This window comes from Pteropus medius, unplaced genomic scaffold (genome assembly GCF_902729225.1).
Source record: "Pteropus medius unplaced genomic scaffold, Ma_sr-lr_union100, whole genome shotgun sequence".
Taxonomy (NCBI): domain Eukaryota; kingdom Metazoa; phylum Chordata; class Mammalia; order Chiroptera; family Pteropodidae; genus Pteropus; species Pteropus medius.
This window is the reverse complement of record NW_024349519.1, coordinates 28,490,184-28,509,063: the sequence shown is the minus strand read 5'-3', so window position 1 is coordinate 28,509,063 and position 18,880 is coordinate 28,490,184. Positions and strand designations below refer to the sequence as shown.

At 49.8% G+C, this 18,880-nt stretch overlaps 1 protein-coding gene and 2 pseudogenes across 4 annotated transcripts; 1 reads left to right on the top strand and 2 right to left on the bottom strand.

Moving 5' to 3' along the window:
* Nucleotides 1–1,106: 1,106 nt before the first annotated feature.
* On the bottom strand, nt 1,107–18,804 carry BRME1 (break repair meiotic recombinase recruitment factor 1). 4 transcript variants are annotated; one of them, XM_039882753.1, is made up of 10 exons: nt 18,718–18,804; nt 18,213–18,276; nt 17,746–17,797; nt 14,231–14,408; nt 11,527–11,608; nt 11,188–11,292; nt 7,303–8,529; nt 4,182–4,267; nt 2,098–2,190; nt 1,107–1,737 (listed from the first exon to the last, which is right to left on the bottom strand). In XM_039882753.1, the coding sequence occupies exons 3-10, from the start codon at nt 17,774–17,776 to the stop codon at nt 1,596–1,598; spliced, it is 1,944 nt and encodes a 647-aa protein (XP_039738687.1). In that variant the 5' UTR covers nt 17,777–17,797; nt 18,213–18,276; nt 18,718–18,804; the 3' UTR covers nt 1,107–1,595. The 4 variants fall into 4 exon arrangements, with proteins under 4 accessions (XP_039738687.1, XP_039738685.1, XP_039738684.1 ...); XM_039882751.1 differs by lacking the exon at nt 18,718–18,804 and adding an exon at nt 18,448–18,649; XM_039882750.1 differs by lacking the exon at nt 18,718–18,804 and adding an exon at nt 18,453–18,649.
* LOC120618784 (uncharacterized) lies at nt 12,601–12,685 on the bottom strand (annotated as a pseudogene).
* LOC120618808 (uncharacterized) lies at nt 13,717–13,835 on the top strand (annotated as a pseudogene).
* Nucleotides 18,805–18,880: the final 76 nt, after the last annotated feature.

Genomic DNA, 18,880 nt, shown 5'->3' with positions numbered 1-18,880 from the left:
GCGCTCTGAGGAATGCCTACCCTGCCAGCCCCCTCTACTGCCATAGCTTGTTTCCCTGGTCTCTAGGGGGCAGCAGGTGGCAAGTGTCCATCTACACTGCTCCCCCAAACCCAGGATGGGCCTCTGCCCAAGCCCACACTCGCCCATGGTTGGGTGGGGGCAGGAGTTGGACTTTGCAGGTCCCCTCTGCCCTTGAACTGGAACCTGAGGCCACCCATGAGGAAAGCCAAGGATGGGAGCCTGTCCTTGAAGACAGGCTGCTGCCTAGGCTTGGCAGGGAGAGGGGATGAGAAAGACACAGAAAGCTTCTTAGCAGCCCCAAGGGTCTTCAAACTGAGTTGCGGAAACAACATCCCAGCCACCACCTGCTGCTGCAAACTGCTAATGGCGTAAGTGAGGGCCACTGGGGCTTGAACCTGGGGAGGTCAAGGAAGGAGAGGTGGTGGGGGACCCCCACCAAACTTGCTCCCCTCTCACATGGGCTCTACTTGGGTGTAAGAAGGCAGTGGGCGAGGTTCCCTGCCATGGCCCTAGGAGTTTGGGTGCTGGGTGTGGGAGCCACAGACAGTGACTAATACAGAGGCGGGTCTGATCCACCTGGTTGTGACCAATTTAACAGAAGCATCGTTTTCTGTGAAATGGGTTTGAAGCCTGGCGGCTTCACAGTGGCTGGGGCTGCCTCTGACACTGCCATGGGGGTTGTGGTCAGGCTTGTTCGGGATAAGGTGTGCAGCACCCGCCCTCAGCACCAAGTCGGCATCAACTGCAACTCCCCAGGACTGCCTCTTCCCAGGCTGAGGCCTCAAAGTAGCTTGTCCCACAGAGGACAGACGGGGCCACTGAGCGCTGACAGCAAACTCTCTAGGTGGATGTCTGGTGGGCTCACTGCCCCACAGATACTGGTGTGTGTGCCTGACTGGGAACACATAGCCATCCGCTCCCAGAATCTGACACACTCGGGAACTTGCAGGAACCCTCTGGCCTGTGTCCCAGCGGTGGCCCCACTTGCCTTCGCAGGGAGAATGAGAAGTGAAAGGGGAAAGAGGCAGAGAGGTTTGTGGGCGGAACATCAAGGAACCAGAACACTTCAAACTCCAAACAGCAGGTCCTGGGGCCTCACTAGGGAATCATTTATTAATTGCCTTCCCGGAAGAAATAAAATGGAAATCAGAGAAAGACAAATAAACAAGGGAGGTCTTTTCTCTTCCAGAAAAGAAACATTCTGAACTGCCATAACCTTGGCTAAGCCTCCAAAATTTGCAAACCCAGGCTGCCTCCACCTCCCACTGCAGCCTCAGTTTAGGGAGGAGCAGGTTCCCTCCCCCATACAGACTCCGGAGGGAGGCTGTTGACTCCAGTGGGGCCTCCAAGGTTTCCCAGGGGAAGCTGCCTCCCAAATCTGCTGAAGCCCACTAGGACCCATTGGAGCAGCATGGGGGACTGCAGGCTTTCCGGGGTATGCCAAGGCACCATTGCTAGCTGTTTGGCAGGAATCAAGCCCTTCTGTGGGTCAGGGCTCCAAGAAAACACACACACATCCATGGGAACGGGAGGCACAGCACAAAGGCTCGCTCAGCATCCCCGCTGGGAAGCACCTACGTATCCCTCCAGGACTGCTCCCCACGAGGGTGAGGCCCGGCCCCTTTTGGTGTGTAGGGTCCACTCGCGGGCTTTGCCTTTCGGTAGCTGAGGCGCTTGGAGGCTTCCATGTCCCGGTGGGCATTCATGATCATGCGGCTAGGCAGAAACAGCACTGGCCGTGAGCTACAGCAGGACACGCCTCGCATTCCTGTTTACACGGGCTAACACACCCATGCACACTCATAGGTCACACACAGAATCAGCCTGTTACAGAGCAGACTGACCATCTCAGCCCCTCTTCAAAACCTAACAATTCTGCACAGGACAGGTCTATGACATGACAGGCTAGGGCCCAGAAGGAAGACAATTTCTGGAAGTCCCTTGCTGGGTGGCCTGGGCTACTGGAGGGGGGCTTCTTTTTGCTGCCCCACTGGTTCTCCCCTCCCCGCTCCTCCCTGGGCCCCATCCCCGCTGCCTGTCCTGTCTGTTCCCTGTAGATGCGAGCCCAGATCTTACTTCAGGTTGGAGAGCTCAACTATGAGGCCTCGCATGGTGTCTGTTGCATCCTCCATCCTGGCGGCTTCACAGGGCTGGATCCCCTCATGGGTACTGGTGGGAGAGGACAAGAGACGTGCCCTCAGCAGACAGCCTGGCCAAACACCATTCTGGGGTTCTTTCATTGGGCCTTGAGCTGTCTGCTTTTCCAGATAATAAGCCACCACGGGCAGAGCTCTGATGGCTAACCCAGGGGCCTCGACTGCCAAAAGCACACACAGAATCCAGCCACTTCTCTCCCACCACAGCTGCTCTCGGCTGGACCGTTGCCAAAGGCTCCCTGGCACCCCAGCTCCTGCCTCTACAGCTTGTCTCCCATGCAGCATGGGTGGAGGTTATGAAAATGGAAACCTGGCCCACTGCACCGTCTGCCAGCACCTCCGGACCCCATGCCTTCCTGCTTGTCCCCCTCTCTCCCCACTCCAGTCACACTGAATTCCTGGCTTTTCCCCAGAGCACCTCTTAGGGCTCTGGAATGTTCTTTCTAAACGTCTCCTTTTTTTTGGGGGGGTGGGGTGGAGAGTGGTAGCAGGACTTCCTTGATCACTAAATTAAAATTTTAACCCCTTCCCCACTTTTTCCCCTAACACTCTGCTTGTCTCTTTCTCACCCTGCCTGCCCTGCCCAACACACAATGGATCAAAGCTTCGTGTTTTGTCCTGTCCCGTGCCGCCTTCCCAGTGCCCCAGTGCCCAGAGTAGTTCTGGATGGCGTTAACATCTACGAGAGCGGTAGATGTGCCACAGCACCTACCGTATCTAACGTGAGCAGCCTGCGGGTGCTGGCAGAGGGTCGGCATCCCGCCAACAGCTCTCCCTCAAGCTTACCACACCTCGGGCTTTGTAGTACCTCCTGGGCTGTCACTACAGAATCTCTGGTTCTGCTCCACAGGCCTCAGTCATCCAGAGATGGTTGCCTGGCCCAGTTCTTAACCTCACTCAGCTACAGGCCATCAAGCCCAGGCCTTGCCCCGGGAGCTTCCAGATGTCCATGTGGGGTCGTATCAGCCCAGTGAGGCCATTGGAGATTCAGATGTGAATCTCCCTCCTCTTTGCTCACACAACAGTAAGGCCACTTTGACTAAATTGCCTCTAGTTCTTGTACAGGGTCTATGTGTGTGTACAAGTGGTACAACAGGTACTAGTGATAGAGCATGTGCAAGGGCAAGGACCAAAAACATGCCGCCTTATATTTCAAGGAGGAGAAGGAAGAAGAAGAAAGAAACCCCACCAAGGACTGCACCCTAGCCCTTCCTCCACACTTGTCAAGCAGAAACAGACACTTGGCTATAAATAATTGATAAGCCACCGCCTCTGCAGAGAGGCCAGTTCAAGTGTGAGGTAACAGAAAGGGATAGTTGCCCAGTGCTTGTCCCTGGTAAGGCTAAGAGAAAGGACAGGAAGATGACAGACTATGAGAGGTTCTGGGGTGAGGGGAGAGGACCCCTCCCACCACACATACATACTCTGCTGGTGGAGGGACAGTGCACCTGGTGGCCTCCAGGAGGGACAGAAAGTAGACTGCTCTGGGGCACAGAGCCAAGTAGGAAGTGAAAAGACAGGACAGGTCAGAGAGCCTACCCTGTGCCAGAACTGGGACCACCCAGGATCGTCTCTGCCAATGGTTCTTAGCCTTGTCAGGGTTTGCTACCCCTCCGAGGAGGTTCAGGGAAAGCCCTGGACTCTCTCTCCAGAAAAACGCACACACTGCACTCAAACTGCGGAACCGGGGCACCATCCCAGGGCTCCTGGGAGAGACGCTGGTTTGGATGCAGATGGCTGGTCACCAGTTCTCCACTTGTGGGAAGCAGGGGATGAAAGCAGTTTGAAAGATGGAGCTCAGCTCCCTTACTGGAAAGCAAAGCTTAGTGTGAGAGAGCCAGGGCCCCCCTGTCATCTTCATCAGCAAAATGGGAGTGCACAGGGCTCGGGGGAGGGAGAGCGTGGGGGCTCCAATGCCAGAAAAGCAGTGAAATTCCCTGACCCGGGGACAAAGGGAGGACTCGTGTTGAGGCGAGAGACGGGACAGCCTCCCACCCGGCCTACCTCGGATGGGCCTTCGTAAGGGGGTCTCCAACCGCATGTAGGCTGGTGCCAGGCCAGCAAGGGCCTAACCCTCTCCCTGCAGGAAACTAGGAAGAGAAAGCACATGTGTGAACAGTTTAGCTGGGCAAGCCATACCCAGGGAAGGAAAAGTCATACAGGAAACATCTCACTTTTCCTTGTCAACACCAGGAACACAGGCTAGAATTCTCGCAGAGGAAAAGTGATGCCTAGACCTGGGGGTCGTGCCTCCTGACAGACTCACCTGTGCCTGGGGGTGGCTCTGTCCCTGACAACTAAGGTGTAGCACTGTGTTGGGCTTGGCCCATATTATCCAAAAAGGTGCAGAGAAGATCCCTAGTAGTGGTGACTGCAGTAAGGTGGGCATCCTGTGTCGAGGGGCAGAAGCTGGCCAGATAAGCCATGTGTCGTATGTCAGGAAAAGATTTTGAAAATATATTGCAAGGGAAAAATTCATAATTAATAAGGGACAGAGCAAGGTAATTCTGAGAAGCTTGTTTCTCAATGTCAAAGGTGGTTTAAATTTTGTGGAAAATGTCAGGCTCAGGCACGGAGGTGATATGTCTCTCTGAAAGACGAAAAGAGGCAGAGGTGGGGCGGCCGCCCAGGGTCTCTTCTAAGGAGACGGAAATCCTGGGGTGGAGGAGGGGCCTGTGCTAGGGATATCCTTCCCGAATGGAGCCCCTCTCCTCTGTCAGGAATGGGGGACGGCGTGAAGGGGTGAGCTACACCTGAAAAGAGATCCCTGAATCCAAAGGAACAGACATAAAGAACAGGCTAGAGCCCAGAGGTTCTCATGTGGGGGGCCAACTCTGCCTCCATGAGATACTTCACTGTCTTGGTTGTTAGACTGAGGGAGGGGGTGTTTCTGGCATCTGACAGGCGGAGGCTGGGGATGCTTCTCAATACCCTACAGTGCACAGGAGAGTCGCCACCACAGAGAACAAACAACAAACAATCCAGCCATAGACACCAGCAGTGCCAGTTGAGATCCCTGCTGTAGACAATACAATGTCTCCCAGCATCTGGCCATTTCACGTAGGTGACTTTGTGACTTTAAACACAATTCAATACTACATTTTCACCTAACTCTCTGCACTGTTTTTGGCCATGAGGAATATTCTCCCTCTCACCAGGGCTGTGTAAATGTTTGTCATGACACAGTCCTCATACTGAATGTGCCAGGCCCACTGCTGTAGGCCCCTGAGAGGGACCTGGGAATCAGCTTTTTAAATGATCCTCCTTGAGCAGCGTACAGAGGATCCACCAGCCCTGGGGTGTCACATCCTGAGGAAGCTGTTATGAGAAGAAAAGACTAAACTTTCCTGTGAGGGGACCTGGGTTTAAAACTGGCCTTCCCTGCTATGTAACCTCTGAGAGTCTCCAAGTGGCCTCCTCCGAAGTGGTGCTGATGGCTGTGCCTCATGAGGGTTGAGGGCTCAGTGCTGGGAGGCTGCACAGCTGCTCTCCCTCCGTCTGCACTCTGCTCCCAAGTGCCCCCGCTCACATGGCTTTCCTGCCAAGTGCCATCCAGAACCTTCCCATGGGAACCTGCTCGTGCCTGGGTTGCCCCAACTTGTCCGGGAACGCCCAGTGTCGAAACAAAATGTGCCTGGGCACTGGCCGCCTTGTCAAGACAGTGCCTATTCCCCTGGAGGGCCTGCCAGGTCTGACTACCCGGCTGTCCGCCCACGTTCCCCATACTGCTGATTCCTCGGTGTTTTCCAAGTGCACAGTCACTGGCAGCCTGTCTGGTAACCTGTCCAGAAAGGCTTGTTTCTTTGACTGCTGGATGCCACCAAATGTTCCAACTGCTTCCCCAGCCTTCTCATTTAGTCACTGCCCAAGAGGCCAGAGACTCAGGGTAACTTAAAAGGCATTTTTTTTCCTGAGTGAAGGGTTTGCATTTTTCAAGAAACAAGGCTCCAATTCTAAAATTTCAGCTGTTCCCAGCACCTGAACGCCTACCTATCCAAGAGCTTGTGTTCAAACTCTAAGACTGAACTGCACTGTGACCTACTTCTCATGATCTCGCTTGTCTGGTGATCATGAAATGGGTGGCACAAGGAGCCAGGGCCCACGCACGGCAGGGAGAGCCAGGCGAACATTGTGGAGGGCCAAAAATCACCCCTGGCCATCCCCTGGGAAGGTACTGCAGTGGAGACCCATATTTGCACAACCCAGCCATGCTCTCCTCCACACTTGGAACAGCTGGCTTTCTTAAACTGGGCACCAGATGAAAGCCTGTGCTTGTGTTTTGGGGCTGTGTCGCATGAAGACTCTTTAAGTGTTGAAATGATAGGGTACAGAATGCTCACTCTGGGAAAGGCAAGCAGGAACGGTGCTACTGAGAACTTCACGGGGGCAGGGACTATACCGGATACGTTCGTGCCTGGCTCAGAGCAGGCTCTTGATAAGCATATACTGAGTGAATTAAAAAAAAAAAAATACATCTCAGCAGGGATGGCCGAAGGAACAGAGGCCTACGTCTATCAAAGGAGCTGGGCTCCCCATTCCAGGACGGGGTGGCTGAGACACAGTTGCAGAATCAGACCAACCTGGGCGCAGACCCAGCCTTCTCCCCTTCCATCTGTGTCACCTCTGGCAGGTGCCTGACAAACCCAGTGTGTGGAAAAAGAACCAATTGCCTCCCTCCCAGGGCACCAACACTTAGCCCAGGCTCAGGTGTGCCACCAGCCAGGGACCTGAGCTTTCCCCTAGAAGCAGGGATGAAGCTAGGCTGCCACCTGCCTTGACAGGTGAATGCCATGGCCAGCAGAGTCTTGTCAGGCAGCTTTCCCACTGCCTGTTGGGTGGGCAGATCCCTGATCCCTGAAGTAAGCAAAGTCCCTACAAATTACAGTAGAAAAAGAAAATTCCATGCACATGTTTGGGACAGGACTCTCATGTAAAGGCAGGTCTGTCCTTTCTGGAAAACCATGGACTCCACACACACTGAAGCTGCAACTCAGACCCTGAGACTCTGCTGTATAAACAGACCGCCACCCACCCCATCTTCCCTAACTGGGCAATTTGGGAGAGGGCTTGTGGCTACTGGCACCTGCCCCGGAATGGTCTGGCTGTAACTTGGGGAAGCTCTTACCTGCTCAGGTGGGTCTTCAAAGTCAGAAGCTTCCAGGGCATCCTGTATCTGGCTGTCTGGCAGGAAGTCAAGTTCCATGGCTGGAGACTCCCCTAACACAGCCTGGTCTGCAGAGTCAGGAGGGTGCTTGGGCTGGCCTGCCAGGCCGTTGAGAGCATCTGGGTTGCCCTGGTGAATCCTGGTGTCCAGGGGAGGGCCATCCACTGCTTCTCTGTGCACCAGCGGAGCAGAGGCTCCAAGGGACAGACTAAGCTCCCTGAGGTCTTGTTCATAGCTCTGGCTACCTAACTTGGTTGCCTTTTCACCCAAGGGCTGCAACAGCAAAGGCAGTGCACAGAAACCTCCCAGCCCTTCTTGATCCGAGCCTGGCACCCATGTCTGATCAACACCTGAGCCCATCTCTGAGGCTATGGGGATGGAATCTCCAACATCTACAATGGGCTCTTGGATCCCATGAGCCAAAGCCAGGAAGGCTGCAGGGCCCCCTGGGACATTACCAGGGGGCTTAGCTTCTTGCCTTGTCTCCCCTCTGCCTCCTGCAGTCTCCTTACAGAGAGGCATACCTCTGGGCAGGGCCCAGCTGTGGCCTCCATCAGGGGCCTTCCCACCCAGCCCAGCCACCTCCAGAGCCCTCTGTTCTGGCTGAGTGGGGTCTGTGCTCACGTCTGTGGTAACAATGGTCCTAAGGGAGGAGAATCTTGGGCTGCTACAGCTCCCTTGTGCTTCCCTGCCAGCCTTGCTGAGTGTCTGCATGAAGTCTGAAAGGCCCTGGACCACAGAGCCAGGCTCTGGGCCCCCAGAGATCAAGCCAGGGATGCTGTCTCCTTCCTCCTGGTTGGCCCCCGCTCCTCCTTGGGCACCTTCCTCCTGTGAGGATCCTTGGTCTGGCTTCTTCTCCTCAGCTTCACTACTTGGCTGATGCCCTTTTTGGCCGCGATCGCCTGGAACCCCACCCCACTCTGTGCTTCCACCGTCTAGCAAATTGGTCCCTTGCTCCAACAGGTGATCCTGGCTGGCCCTCTCTGAGGCCAAGGGCACCGTCCCCCATTCTGGAGAGGCGTCGTTGGAGACCTCAGGCTGAGAATGCCCCCTGCCAGACACAGGTGTTACAGGGTTTTGGACGCCGTGCTTGGAGTGGGCACCATCTGCCTCCCAGACAGTGAGCCCTGGGGACTCCTCTGGTGACTGGCTTCCTGCGTGCTGGGCACTGGGCTCTGGCAGTATTTCCTGCGGAGAGAGAAAGACTCAGACTACTGCTTCTGTACAGTCTCATGCTGCGCAGATGACCGAAGGGATCAGCACAGTCATCCCTCCTATCCGTAGGGGATTTGTTCCAAGACCCCCAGTGGATATTTGAAACTGCAGGCAGTACTGAAACTTATACGTACCATGTTTTTTTCCTATACATACATACATACATATCTATAACAAAGTTTAATTTTTAAATTAGGCACAGTAAGAGATCAACAATTACTAATATAGGACAATTATAATATACTATAATAAAAGTTATGTGAATGGCTTTGGGACTATTATTAACTAAAATAAGGGTTACTTGAACACAAGCACTGTGATACTGTGACAGTCAATCCGATAACCAAGACAGCTACTAAGTGACTAAAGGCTGGGGAGCATGTACAGCGTGGAGATGTTAGACAAAGGGATGATTCAAGCCCCTGGAAGGACGGCCTGAGAATTCATCACGCTATTCAGAACGGTGCAAAATTTAAAAACTTCTGAGTTATTTATTTCTGGAATTTTCCACTTAATATTTTCAGACTGCAGTTAACCACAAGTAACTGACACTACGGAGAGCAAAACCGCAGATAAGGGGGGACGACTGTACCAGTGCAGGGCAGAGCTTTGTGCCAGGGGCTGGAGGGGGAAATGGAATCCTTCCTTCCGTCAGCTGCTTCTTCCCACCAGCACTGGGCATGCGGAGGTCAAGGATATAAAAATCAAGGGGGCCTACGAATCGCACCAATGTCAATTGCCTGGTGATGGCAATGGATTATAGACATGTAAGATGTTACTGCTGTGGGAAGCTAGGGAAGGGAACACAGAGACCTCTCTGTGTTTTGTTTTTTAAATTGTGGTATAATATATACAAGAAAAGATTTACCATTTTAACCATTTTTAAGTAACTCTATATGGTTTTATTAAGATAAAAACTGAGTGTGGTATGAAGTTTACATTGAAACGAAGTTTTCACAGAAACCTACCACATATACAAAGGTTTTACAATGGAGCTCTACATGCAGGTCTAGATGATACCAAGACCTGATGTATATATCATGATTCAAGACAGCATTTTGAGTATTAGTTCTTAGGATTAAAAAATAATTTTTGTTTTGTGTTTCAAAGTGAACCACAGCCCAAGTATGAAAGTTCAATCTTGAGACCAGGGCTTTTGAAGTGATTTGATGAATTTGTGCTGTCAGTGACTGAACCCTGCCACCAATGGTTTCAGGGAGGCTCTGAAAATTTTCCACTCTAAGAGTATGGGCCCTTCTCTTTATTCTCACACTTCCTATGCCACCCTCCCCCCCACCCAGTACCTCAGCCAGTGGCTTGGATGGAAAAGCTAGTATTTATAACTTCATAATTAGAAAAGAAAGGGGTCTTGTGTCTATTTCAAGAATTAGCACCTCTAAAACAGAATGATCTGCCTTTGTATCTGCTCCAATAAAAGACTTTCCCTCCTCGACCAGTTTCCAACCTCAAAATGGCAGCTGTGTTAACTTACAAACTTAGCCCTTTGCTGAGAATAGTATTAAACTCAGGCAGGGAACACCCTGGCTTATAAGCTTCAAGTATTCACAGCTTTTAAACCTTTTTTCCATTTAGAAAAAAAAAGGGGGCAGTTTGCTTCCAGCATTCATTTAACATCACACATAAGAATGCTACGTCTTCTAGGATTTGACATTCAGCAATTGAAATAGTAAAAACTGTGCCTGTCGGTTTTCTGGTATAAAGGGTGATGCTGCTCAGAGCAGCGACCAAGAGTGGAGAGGGATCGGTGCCATGCTCCTTACTGGTGCATGGTGTCAGGTGGGCTGGAGGAGAGGTGCCCAGAAAAGCAACAAGCCAGGTGGCTGCGGTCGAGCCCCTCACTGAAGCGGTGTACCGTAGGCCCCAGCCAATAACCCTTCCTTCTGCTAAACCCCATTTTAACCATTTTTAAGTGCATGATTCAGTGGTATTAAATGCATTCACATTGTTGTACAACCGTCATCATTATCTATCCCCAGAACTCTTTAATCTTGTGCAACTGAAGCTCTATCTCCATTACATGCTAACTCCCTGCCCTGGAGATCTAGCCAGGAGGTTGGGTCTGTCTCTAGTTTGTTCCTTTTTAATTGCTGGGTTTTGTTCATGGTGTGGATAGACCACAGTATATTCAACCATTTCACCTGCTGAAAGATATTACAGATGTTCCCAAGGGGGGGCAATTACAAATACAGCCACTGGGCACACCCACCACTCACTTTTTTAGGGGTGTATATTGCCAGACATTGTCACCCCCAGAGCTGATGGTGGCAAGGACAAGAAAGCACACTGTAAGACCACACCCAATCCTTACTTGCACAAAAGCTTCTGAGAAGCAAAGGGGTTCAAGGACAGAATGTGGGCTGCCTTTCTGAGTCTTACTAACTTGCACACAATGGAGCAAGAGGGCACTGGCCCTGAGTGCTTTGGGGCAAGCACAGCGGTCCTGAGCTGCGAGTTGCCTGCACAGCACCTGCAGTAGGAAGACATCTGTAGTGCGAAACGTTAAAAATGTAGATGTGCAGGGTGCAGATCTAGCCATTGTCAAAGAAAACCAAGGCTGGGCCAAGAAGCTGTGCCTCTATTGTTCTCAGCCTGCCAATTTTAGGGCCTTACCGAGCTAAATGCCCCACTCCCGAAGTCCTCTTCCTTTGTAGCTGCTTGTCTCGTCACTGTCTTCCTGAGTTTTGCAAACTGGGGGACAAACCTTCCAACTGAGTTCTGTGAACCAGATACAAGAACAAAGCAGCAATAAAGGGAGGAATGAGGTTTCAGAAAGGAACCAAATAAAATACCAAAACCAGTTTCTTTCTTGTAGTTTCAAACATGGCCTTTGCCCTCCAACCCCAGGGCACACTCTCACCAGCCATTGGCCTTGAGGATGAAGAGGCAGGCACTCCAGCTGAAGGGGGGCAACATCCTGTGCACATAAGCAAGGCTACCAAGCAGGCTCACCTGGGAAGGTGGGAAGGGAACTGGCTCATTTTCCGGTTGCCTGAGGAGCCTAGAGGGGCCTCCTGCTTCCTTGTTCGGGGAGCTGGGTGGAGAAAGACAAATAGAAAATTCTGGAGAATTTCTAGGGCTGTCAATGTGCATAGCGGGGCAGAGAATGCAGTCCAAAGGCGAGGTGGTACCCAGAATCTCCTAGAAAAGAGGTCCTGGAGCACCTGATGGGAGAGGGTAGAATGGGGAGGGGAGCAGTGTCCTGAGGAACATTTGACTCCAAGAAGGGTTCAGGGTCCCACATCAAGAATTCAAGCTGCTTGCTCCAGTAGCACTTTACCCTTATAATCCCAGGAACTGGCTTCTGAAGTAAGAACAGGAATTTTCATTTGGACTGACACTCCAGCCCCCAACTCCACAAATTCTAAGTTAGGGAAGTTGCAGATATGAGAAACACAGTGTCTTAAAAAGGGTATATTCATAATTGCCAAAATGTGGAAGCAACTGAGTTGGCCTTCAGTGGGTAAATGGACAAACAAGCAGTACAATGGACTACTACTCAGTCTTAAAAAGAAATGAGCTACCAAGCCATGAAAAGACATAGAGGAAACTTAAACGCATATTACTAAGAAAAATAAGTCAATCTGAAAAAGCCACGTACTGTATGATTCCAACTACATGATATTCTGGAAAAGGCAAACTGCGGAGACAGTAAAAAGATCAGTGGTTGTCAGGGTCGGGAGAGAGACGGATAAGTTTGGATTTTTAGGGCAGTGAAAATACTCTGTATGAGACTATAGTAGCGGATATATGTCATTATACATTTGTCTAAAGCCATAGGATGTACACCAAGAATGAACTCTAAGGTAAACTACAGGACTTTGAGTGATTACAGTGTGGCAACGTAGGTGAGTGATGGTGATAACGGGGAGGCCATGCACATGTGAGGGCAAGAAGTATGTGGGAAATTTCTATGTCTTCCTCTCGATTTTATTACAAACCTAAAACTCTCTAAAAAATAAACTCTTTAAAAAAAACATGGGTGAGGCTAAGGTTATAAAAGATGTGGCTATGTATACTGAAAAAAAAAATCTGGAACCAAAATTTTAATTAGCAATAATCATGCCTCAGATAAACCTCATTGGCTATGATACTGCTACTGCACAATAGTGAAACCAAAATTTCATATGATTTCAACTTTGGAAGTAGAACGAGGAAAAGCATGAAGACATGCTACTGGGCTTGAATTGTACCTGGGGAGGTTACAGAGAAAGAATAAGTCTAGATGCCTCCAGCAAGAGTCTGTTAGAAAATTTTAATTGGGATGGGTTGTTTAGGCGGCTTCTGGGTATTGGCAAGATTTCATTTCTCAACATAAACGTGTTAAGCTTGTTTGCTTTATGTTTTTTTTCTGTTATATTTTGTGCACCTGGTATTTCCTAATAAAACATTTTAAAAACAACAAAAAATGATAGGAACCTGCTTCCGTGGGTTCTGACTATTCTCATGGATGCAGATGGCAGGGTAGGTAGTAGTTGTGACCCCATCAGCCCTGTTGACCTCTCCAGGAGTGAGGAACACTGTGATACTGTCATGTCTGGAGAAACAGCTTAGGCGTGACATGTGGCTCTTCTCTTCCTATCAGAGTAGGGCTGCCTTTAGTCCTAAGACTAATAACCTGAGATCACCCGCTCCCCAGAAAACAGTGGTCAGTCAGACCACATGCCTTCTCTGAAGATTTTGAGTAACAGGAACCGTCCTTCTCCTAACTCACACTAACCCTTTCTACTTTGCTATAGTTGCATGTAGTTTAACCCCATGGAAGATAAGACTAAATTGTTCTCCAGACCCACTTTCTTTTTCCCCACCGTGCTTAATTACATATTTCCTGGAAAAAAAAAAAAGGGAACTGAGAAACCATAGTGATTAGGAACACAGGAGTAAGACACACCAGAGCCCCAGCCTGCCTTGTTACCAGATCAGTGGTCTTAGGCAAGTCATTTGATCTCTCAAAACCTTAGAATCCTCACCTGACAGATGAGGATAAAAACCTATTTCACAGTGCCATGAGGGTTGAAAGAGCTGATATATGCAGGGCATTTATTATTAACACTCTGTCTATCACATAATGATTCTCTTTTACTGATTATTATTTAGCAGACCTACTCCTTTGGTACCTTCTTGATCAAGAAGAAATGTGGGGTCTATAGCCATCCTACCCTGAACAAGCCCGATCCCGTCTGATCTTGGAAGCTAAGCAGGGTCAGGCCTGGTTAGTACTTAGATGGGTGACCACCTAGGAAGATGAGGTGCTGTAGGCATAAAAAATCAAAAATATAAAGGATTGTAAGCTGACAAGGTCCTTACAATCTGTGAGGTCAACCAAGGGTTGCCTAGCCAAAAAAAAAAAAGAAGAAGGAATGTGGGATAAATATGGATCTGACCAGCAGACAGGATGAGCTGCATTCTATAACTAAGTGACCTTGAAAAATTCAAGATTTTCCTTGCCCAGGGTTAAAACATTGACCTTTCTCAATAAAGAGGACAGTCCGGGAGGAAAGCTTCAAGAAGCAGAATCCAAGAACCCTGAGTCCCTAGGAGAGAGGCCTGGCATTGGGTTATGTTGGTACCCTCCCCTCTGCATCCTGTTCACTAAGCAGGTGTGCTGTGCCCACTGTCATTGGGGAGGTCTGCTGAACTGTTCTGAGCCACTTACCTGGAAGCCACCTGTCCTGGTTCCTCCCCACTCTGCTCTGCTGAGGGAGCAGGTCCTGCTCTGCCTTCTGACTCTTCAGGGTGACATGAAGGGTCCAACTCGTAACTCTGGGAAGCCCTGTCAGAGTCTCTGAGCCTTGGGTGCTTTGGGGGTTTCAGAGGATGAATTCCTTCTCCTCCTGGTTTAAAGATAAAGGAAGACAAAAGGAATGGAGATGCCAGGAGCATGTACTGTCATGGATGACAACCAAACTTGGAAGGGCCGCAGTTGCAATGTGAGCAGGTTTGTTCCAAGGGCAGGAAACCCCTACTCTGACAGTTGCCTGGAGACCGAGATGAGATGGAACCTCGTCCAGGTGGGACCTAAGAGCTTATGTGGCTGTAGGATTCAAAGGCTTTTTACCTATGGCCTGGTCATGACTGTAGTTGAATCCTGAGCTGGCCAAGGCTGGCTCCAACTACATGAAACAACCTGGCCCAGCCTACTGTCTGTCTCTCTGGTGAGAGGTGTGTGCTGGCTCCTTCGGGTCTCAGCTCAAACATCCCTGCAGAGAGGCCACACTCTGACTTCTCTATAGAGTATCTCCTTTCAGGCCCATGCTGTTTCATTCACTTCATAGCTTTTCTGCAAGTATTGATGTACTGGGTCATTTCTGTCTCCCTCACTACAATCTGCTCCTTGCCAGGAGGGACTTCATCTATCACACTCTCTGCTGGAGCTCGAGTGTCTAGAAGAACATATAGTACTCTGTCAGTGCACCATAAATATTTGGTAGGTGACTGAATAAACACATTGAAAATGCAGATCACTTCCCGGGAAACACAGATAAAACTAAATTATGTACCATCTAGTTTTCCATGATGCCTGAAGACTACTTATCCTGGGAAAACTGGGACCCAGTGTCATTAAGTGCTAAAGAAGAGATGTTTTAGCTGCCACTTGGTCTCTTATATCTCTACAATACCTTCCCCATCACTGAGAGCAACTGAGAGCCTAAAAGTGCTTATTAACATGTCTGTTGAATGAAGGAAGCTCCTTTACATAGAAATCGCCTATAGTGGCTAGTTTGTGAGACCTCCCCAAATCTAGCCCCAAGTGAATCATTTATTCAATGAACAAATAATAACAGTTGGCTTTATCAAGTTCCATTCCAGACACTCTCCTAAGAACTTGGGTGCGTTATGATAAAACTTTGAGGTAGGGTCCTACAGTTATGTCTGTCTTACAGATGAAAAAGCTGAAGCACATGAAAGCCAGAGTCCAGAATGGGATCCAAGCATCCAACTCCAGAGTCTGCACACTTAAGTGTACTTCAGCATTTACTGAGCACCTACCATGTACCTACCGTGCTTTTGACCAGGTCAGACAGTGAGGACAAAAGGACAAACCAGACCCAGGCTTGATCTTCCTGGAGTTGTCACAAAGCCCCTTTCCAACTTCATCTCCTTACATACCTTGAAATAAACCCACGGAATAACCCGCTCCCTCCTTATACCAACTACTAGTGTCCTCTTCGGCATTCATTCAGCTGTTTGCACTCCATTAGACCACGGCAACTTCCCTGTAATGTCTTCTAATTCTGTCAGTTATGGTTCATGTGTGCCCGTTCAGAACTTTAACCCACTGCTGTGTATTTGATTAGCTCTCTCTGTGAGGAGCATTTTTCTTTTTCCCTTGATGTCGAGGGCAGGAATTAAGTCTGCTGTGCCCTTTGATCTCATCCTCCCCCTGCCTTCCCCCTGCACCCTCATGTGCTCACCCCAGTGCTGTACCTAGAGCATGGCTCTAATGAGTTTCTTACCCAAACACATTCCCACCCTGCGGTCTCCCAGAAAAGACAAAATATAGCAGCTTCGTTTATTTGGTTTCTGAAGATGCTCAAATATCAGCTTGCTTTGCTAAACCAATGGACATTCGTACCAAATAAAAAGCAAAAATACCAACAGAAGTAAAGAGCCTCCCACTTCCTTCCTGTGATCTGTCCCCACAGGATTAATTTAAGAAAAACTAAGGCAGAACTTCATGTTCAACACCAAAGGCCAAAGATGTCAGAGGGAAAGGGCTTCTTTCACCACCTGCCAGAATTGTCTTCTCTCTCCATCCCATCCAGTACACACAGAAACAGCTGTCCCGGGCCAGCACAGGGATACACTGAGCTGGGGAGTCCACTGCCAAGAGAGGCCCCAAATGACTTGCCGTGGGTGGGCCTGGCTGTCCCCAGCTTCCCCCTCCAAGGTCACATAAATTCCTGTGTCTCCAAGCAGCCTGTTGCTCATCTCTGCACAAAATATTTCAATCTGTTGATAATTTTTTTGTCCCACATTTTGGTAAAAAAATGAGTGCTACTCCCTAGTTCATTAAGCACAAAGTAAAGAAATCACTTCTAAACTTTTAAGAAATTTGAGTTACATTAGACAATGGACAGGAAAATGGAGCTATACTATGTAATACTGAGTTCTTTTCACCTGAGGAAATTCTCTATGCATATGGTCAAATAGACACAGTCTCAATATAGCATGAAGTCAAAGATAGAGGTTGCATATCAATACATGTGATGATTTGAATTTCCAATAAAAAGCACTATATTTGCATACACACAGAAAAAGTTTAGAAAAAGTTTGGAAAAAGTAGTGTACTCAGGTTCGTTTCCTGTTTTTTTATGCTGTACCATTAGATTGATCCTTGTCTTATGGTTGCACTGGACGTTAACATTAGAGGAAGGTGAGAAAAAGGCACACAGAACTCTGCACTGTTTTTGCAACTTTTCTGTAAGCCCCAAATTATTTCAAAATGAAAAGCTTTTTTAAAAAAAAGTCTGGAAGGATAATCATAACAGCAGCATATATTTGTGTACTACCTAGGGTCTCTTCTTGGTGCTTTACAAATACTAATCCACATGTGAGCTCTAGGGCAGTTCTCAACCTAGGCACTATTGACATTTGGGGCACTACTGATTGGGATGGGATCATTCTGTCCTGTGAAAACCAAAAATGTCTCTAGATATTGCCAACTATCCTCTGGAGTGCAAATTCCTCCCCCATCCAGGTTGAAAATCACTGTTCTAAAAAATAAAAAGTGTTCTTATTATCCTTTATTTACAGAAGAGGTGAAGTGAGGCACAGAGTAAGCCATCTTTCCTCACACAGTGAGCAGCAGAGCTGGGAAGAACCTAGGTTTTTGGTTCAGGAGTGAAGCACTTACTTAGCCACATACTAGATGGCCTTGCAGCACCTCAAGCTCTATTCGGGGGTGGTCTCTGAGAGTGGGCCTGTAGAGGCTGGCCCCCTGCCCTGAAGCCTGGGGACCTCTCTTTGACTGTGGGACCCCACCAGAGGCTGGAGGAAGCTCCACAAAGCTTTCATTTTCTACTGTACGTACTCCTCCATAATTTACAGTTTTCTTACAGGTGTTAAATCATTTTTTAAAGGAGCCCGGTGTGGTCATGTTAGCATTTCTGCAGTAAGCCCACATTCTTAAGAGCAGAAGCAGCAATAAAGAGACCAAAGTTCAAATACCTGAGGTCCGAAGCTTCTTTCTCTTACTCATTTTATTCCTTCCTTGAGAAATCTGAAAACAATGAGCAGAATCCAATCATTACAAGCAGGCCCTGTCCCTAGGTACAGACCCAGTGACATTAGATGAGGGCAGAACTCCCCCCCCCAACCTTGGCGCATCTGGCTGCCCTGAAGGGTTATTTGGACCCCAAGGGGACACAAGCTGGGAGTCATAGTGACCTTGGACCATGGCTAGGTAAGAACGCGAACCTCCTCTATGCTACAGAGAGAAGAAAGGTAATTGTCCATCTTCTGCCCAGGATGTGAGAATGCATAGGCGGGGATGGGGCAGCAGTGTCTTCCGTAGGAAGCCTTGGGGGCTCTTCAAGGAGCTAAACGCCCTTCGGGGGATGCCAGGGACCTTGAAGGACAGGAGTCACCACAGGGCAATTCCTCCCAGCCTTGGTGGCAGACAAGCCCAAACCGACCTGGGCCAGAGAAGTTGTTGAGGTTCCTCTGTCCTTATCAGGAACTAGGTAAGTCTGCCTGGAGCTGTTGGGAGACAATTCAGTTAAATTATCTGCGTGAAATATTTTGGAGAAAATGAAAGGCAAGTTGGCCCCTCACAGAGGCTGGGCAGCTCCGGGGTCTAGAACTGAAGGGCCAGGAGGCCTGAGGCCTGAATGCTGTGGACCGCCTTCGAGTGACCAGGCCCAAACTAACCCTACCCCCGCCACAGAAAAGTGAGGACTGCCCAGACTTAGAGAGCCAGATGAGATCGTAGCCCGCTGGTGGCCGCGGAACGCAGTGAAGCGTGGGCCGCCGCCGCCGCCGCCGCCCCTCACACTTGGCGCGCGCTCTGCCTTTCCCGCGCACTGCAAGACTCAGCTGCGCGCATGCGCAATGCCAGCATTGCCCCCTCACACCGCGCACGCTCCGCCTCTTTCCCGCACCACCTGCAGAACCGCCCTCCGCACCGCAACGCGCACGCACGCTCGCGCGCTGCCTGCCGGGAGTTGTAGTTTCAGTGCTGCGGGCTGGGCAAGTCCAGTGGCCGCGCTCCGGTGCCGCGGCGCCTGAACGACGAGGCGGAAGTAGGACGGACACTCGGGAGACCCAGGACGCGGGATTGGCGGTCGCGGGGCGCCGGCGAGGG

What these genes read in the sequence shown, in the direction of transcription:
- BRME1 (XM_039882753.1), bottom strand. Translation starts at nt 17,776, where the DNA reads ATGAGTAAGAGAAAGAAGCTTCGGACCTCAG. An exon ending in CCAGGACAGGTGGCTTCCAG is followed by an intron (nt 11,609 to 14,230) that starts GTAAGTGGCTCA and finishes TTCTCCACCCAG; the next exon opens with CTCCCCGAACAAGGAAGCAG. An exon ending in TTCCCTTCCCACCTTCCCAG is followed by an intron (nt 11,293 to 11,526) that starts GTGAGCCTGCTT and finishes TCTGGTTCACAG; the next exon opens with AACTCAGTTGGAAGGTTTGT.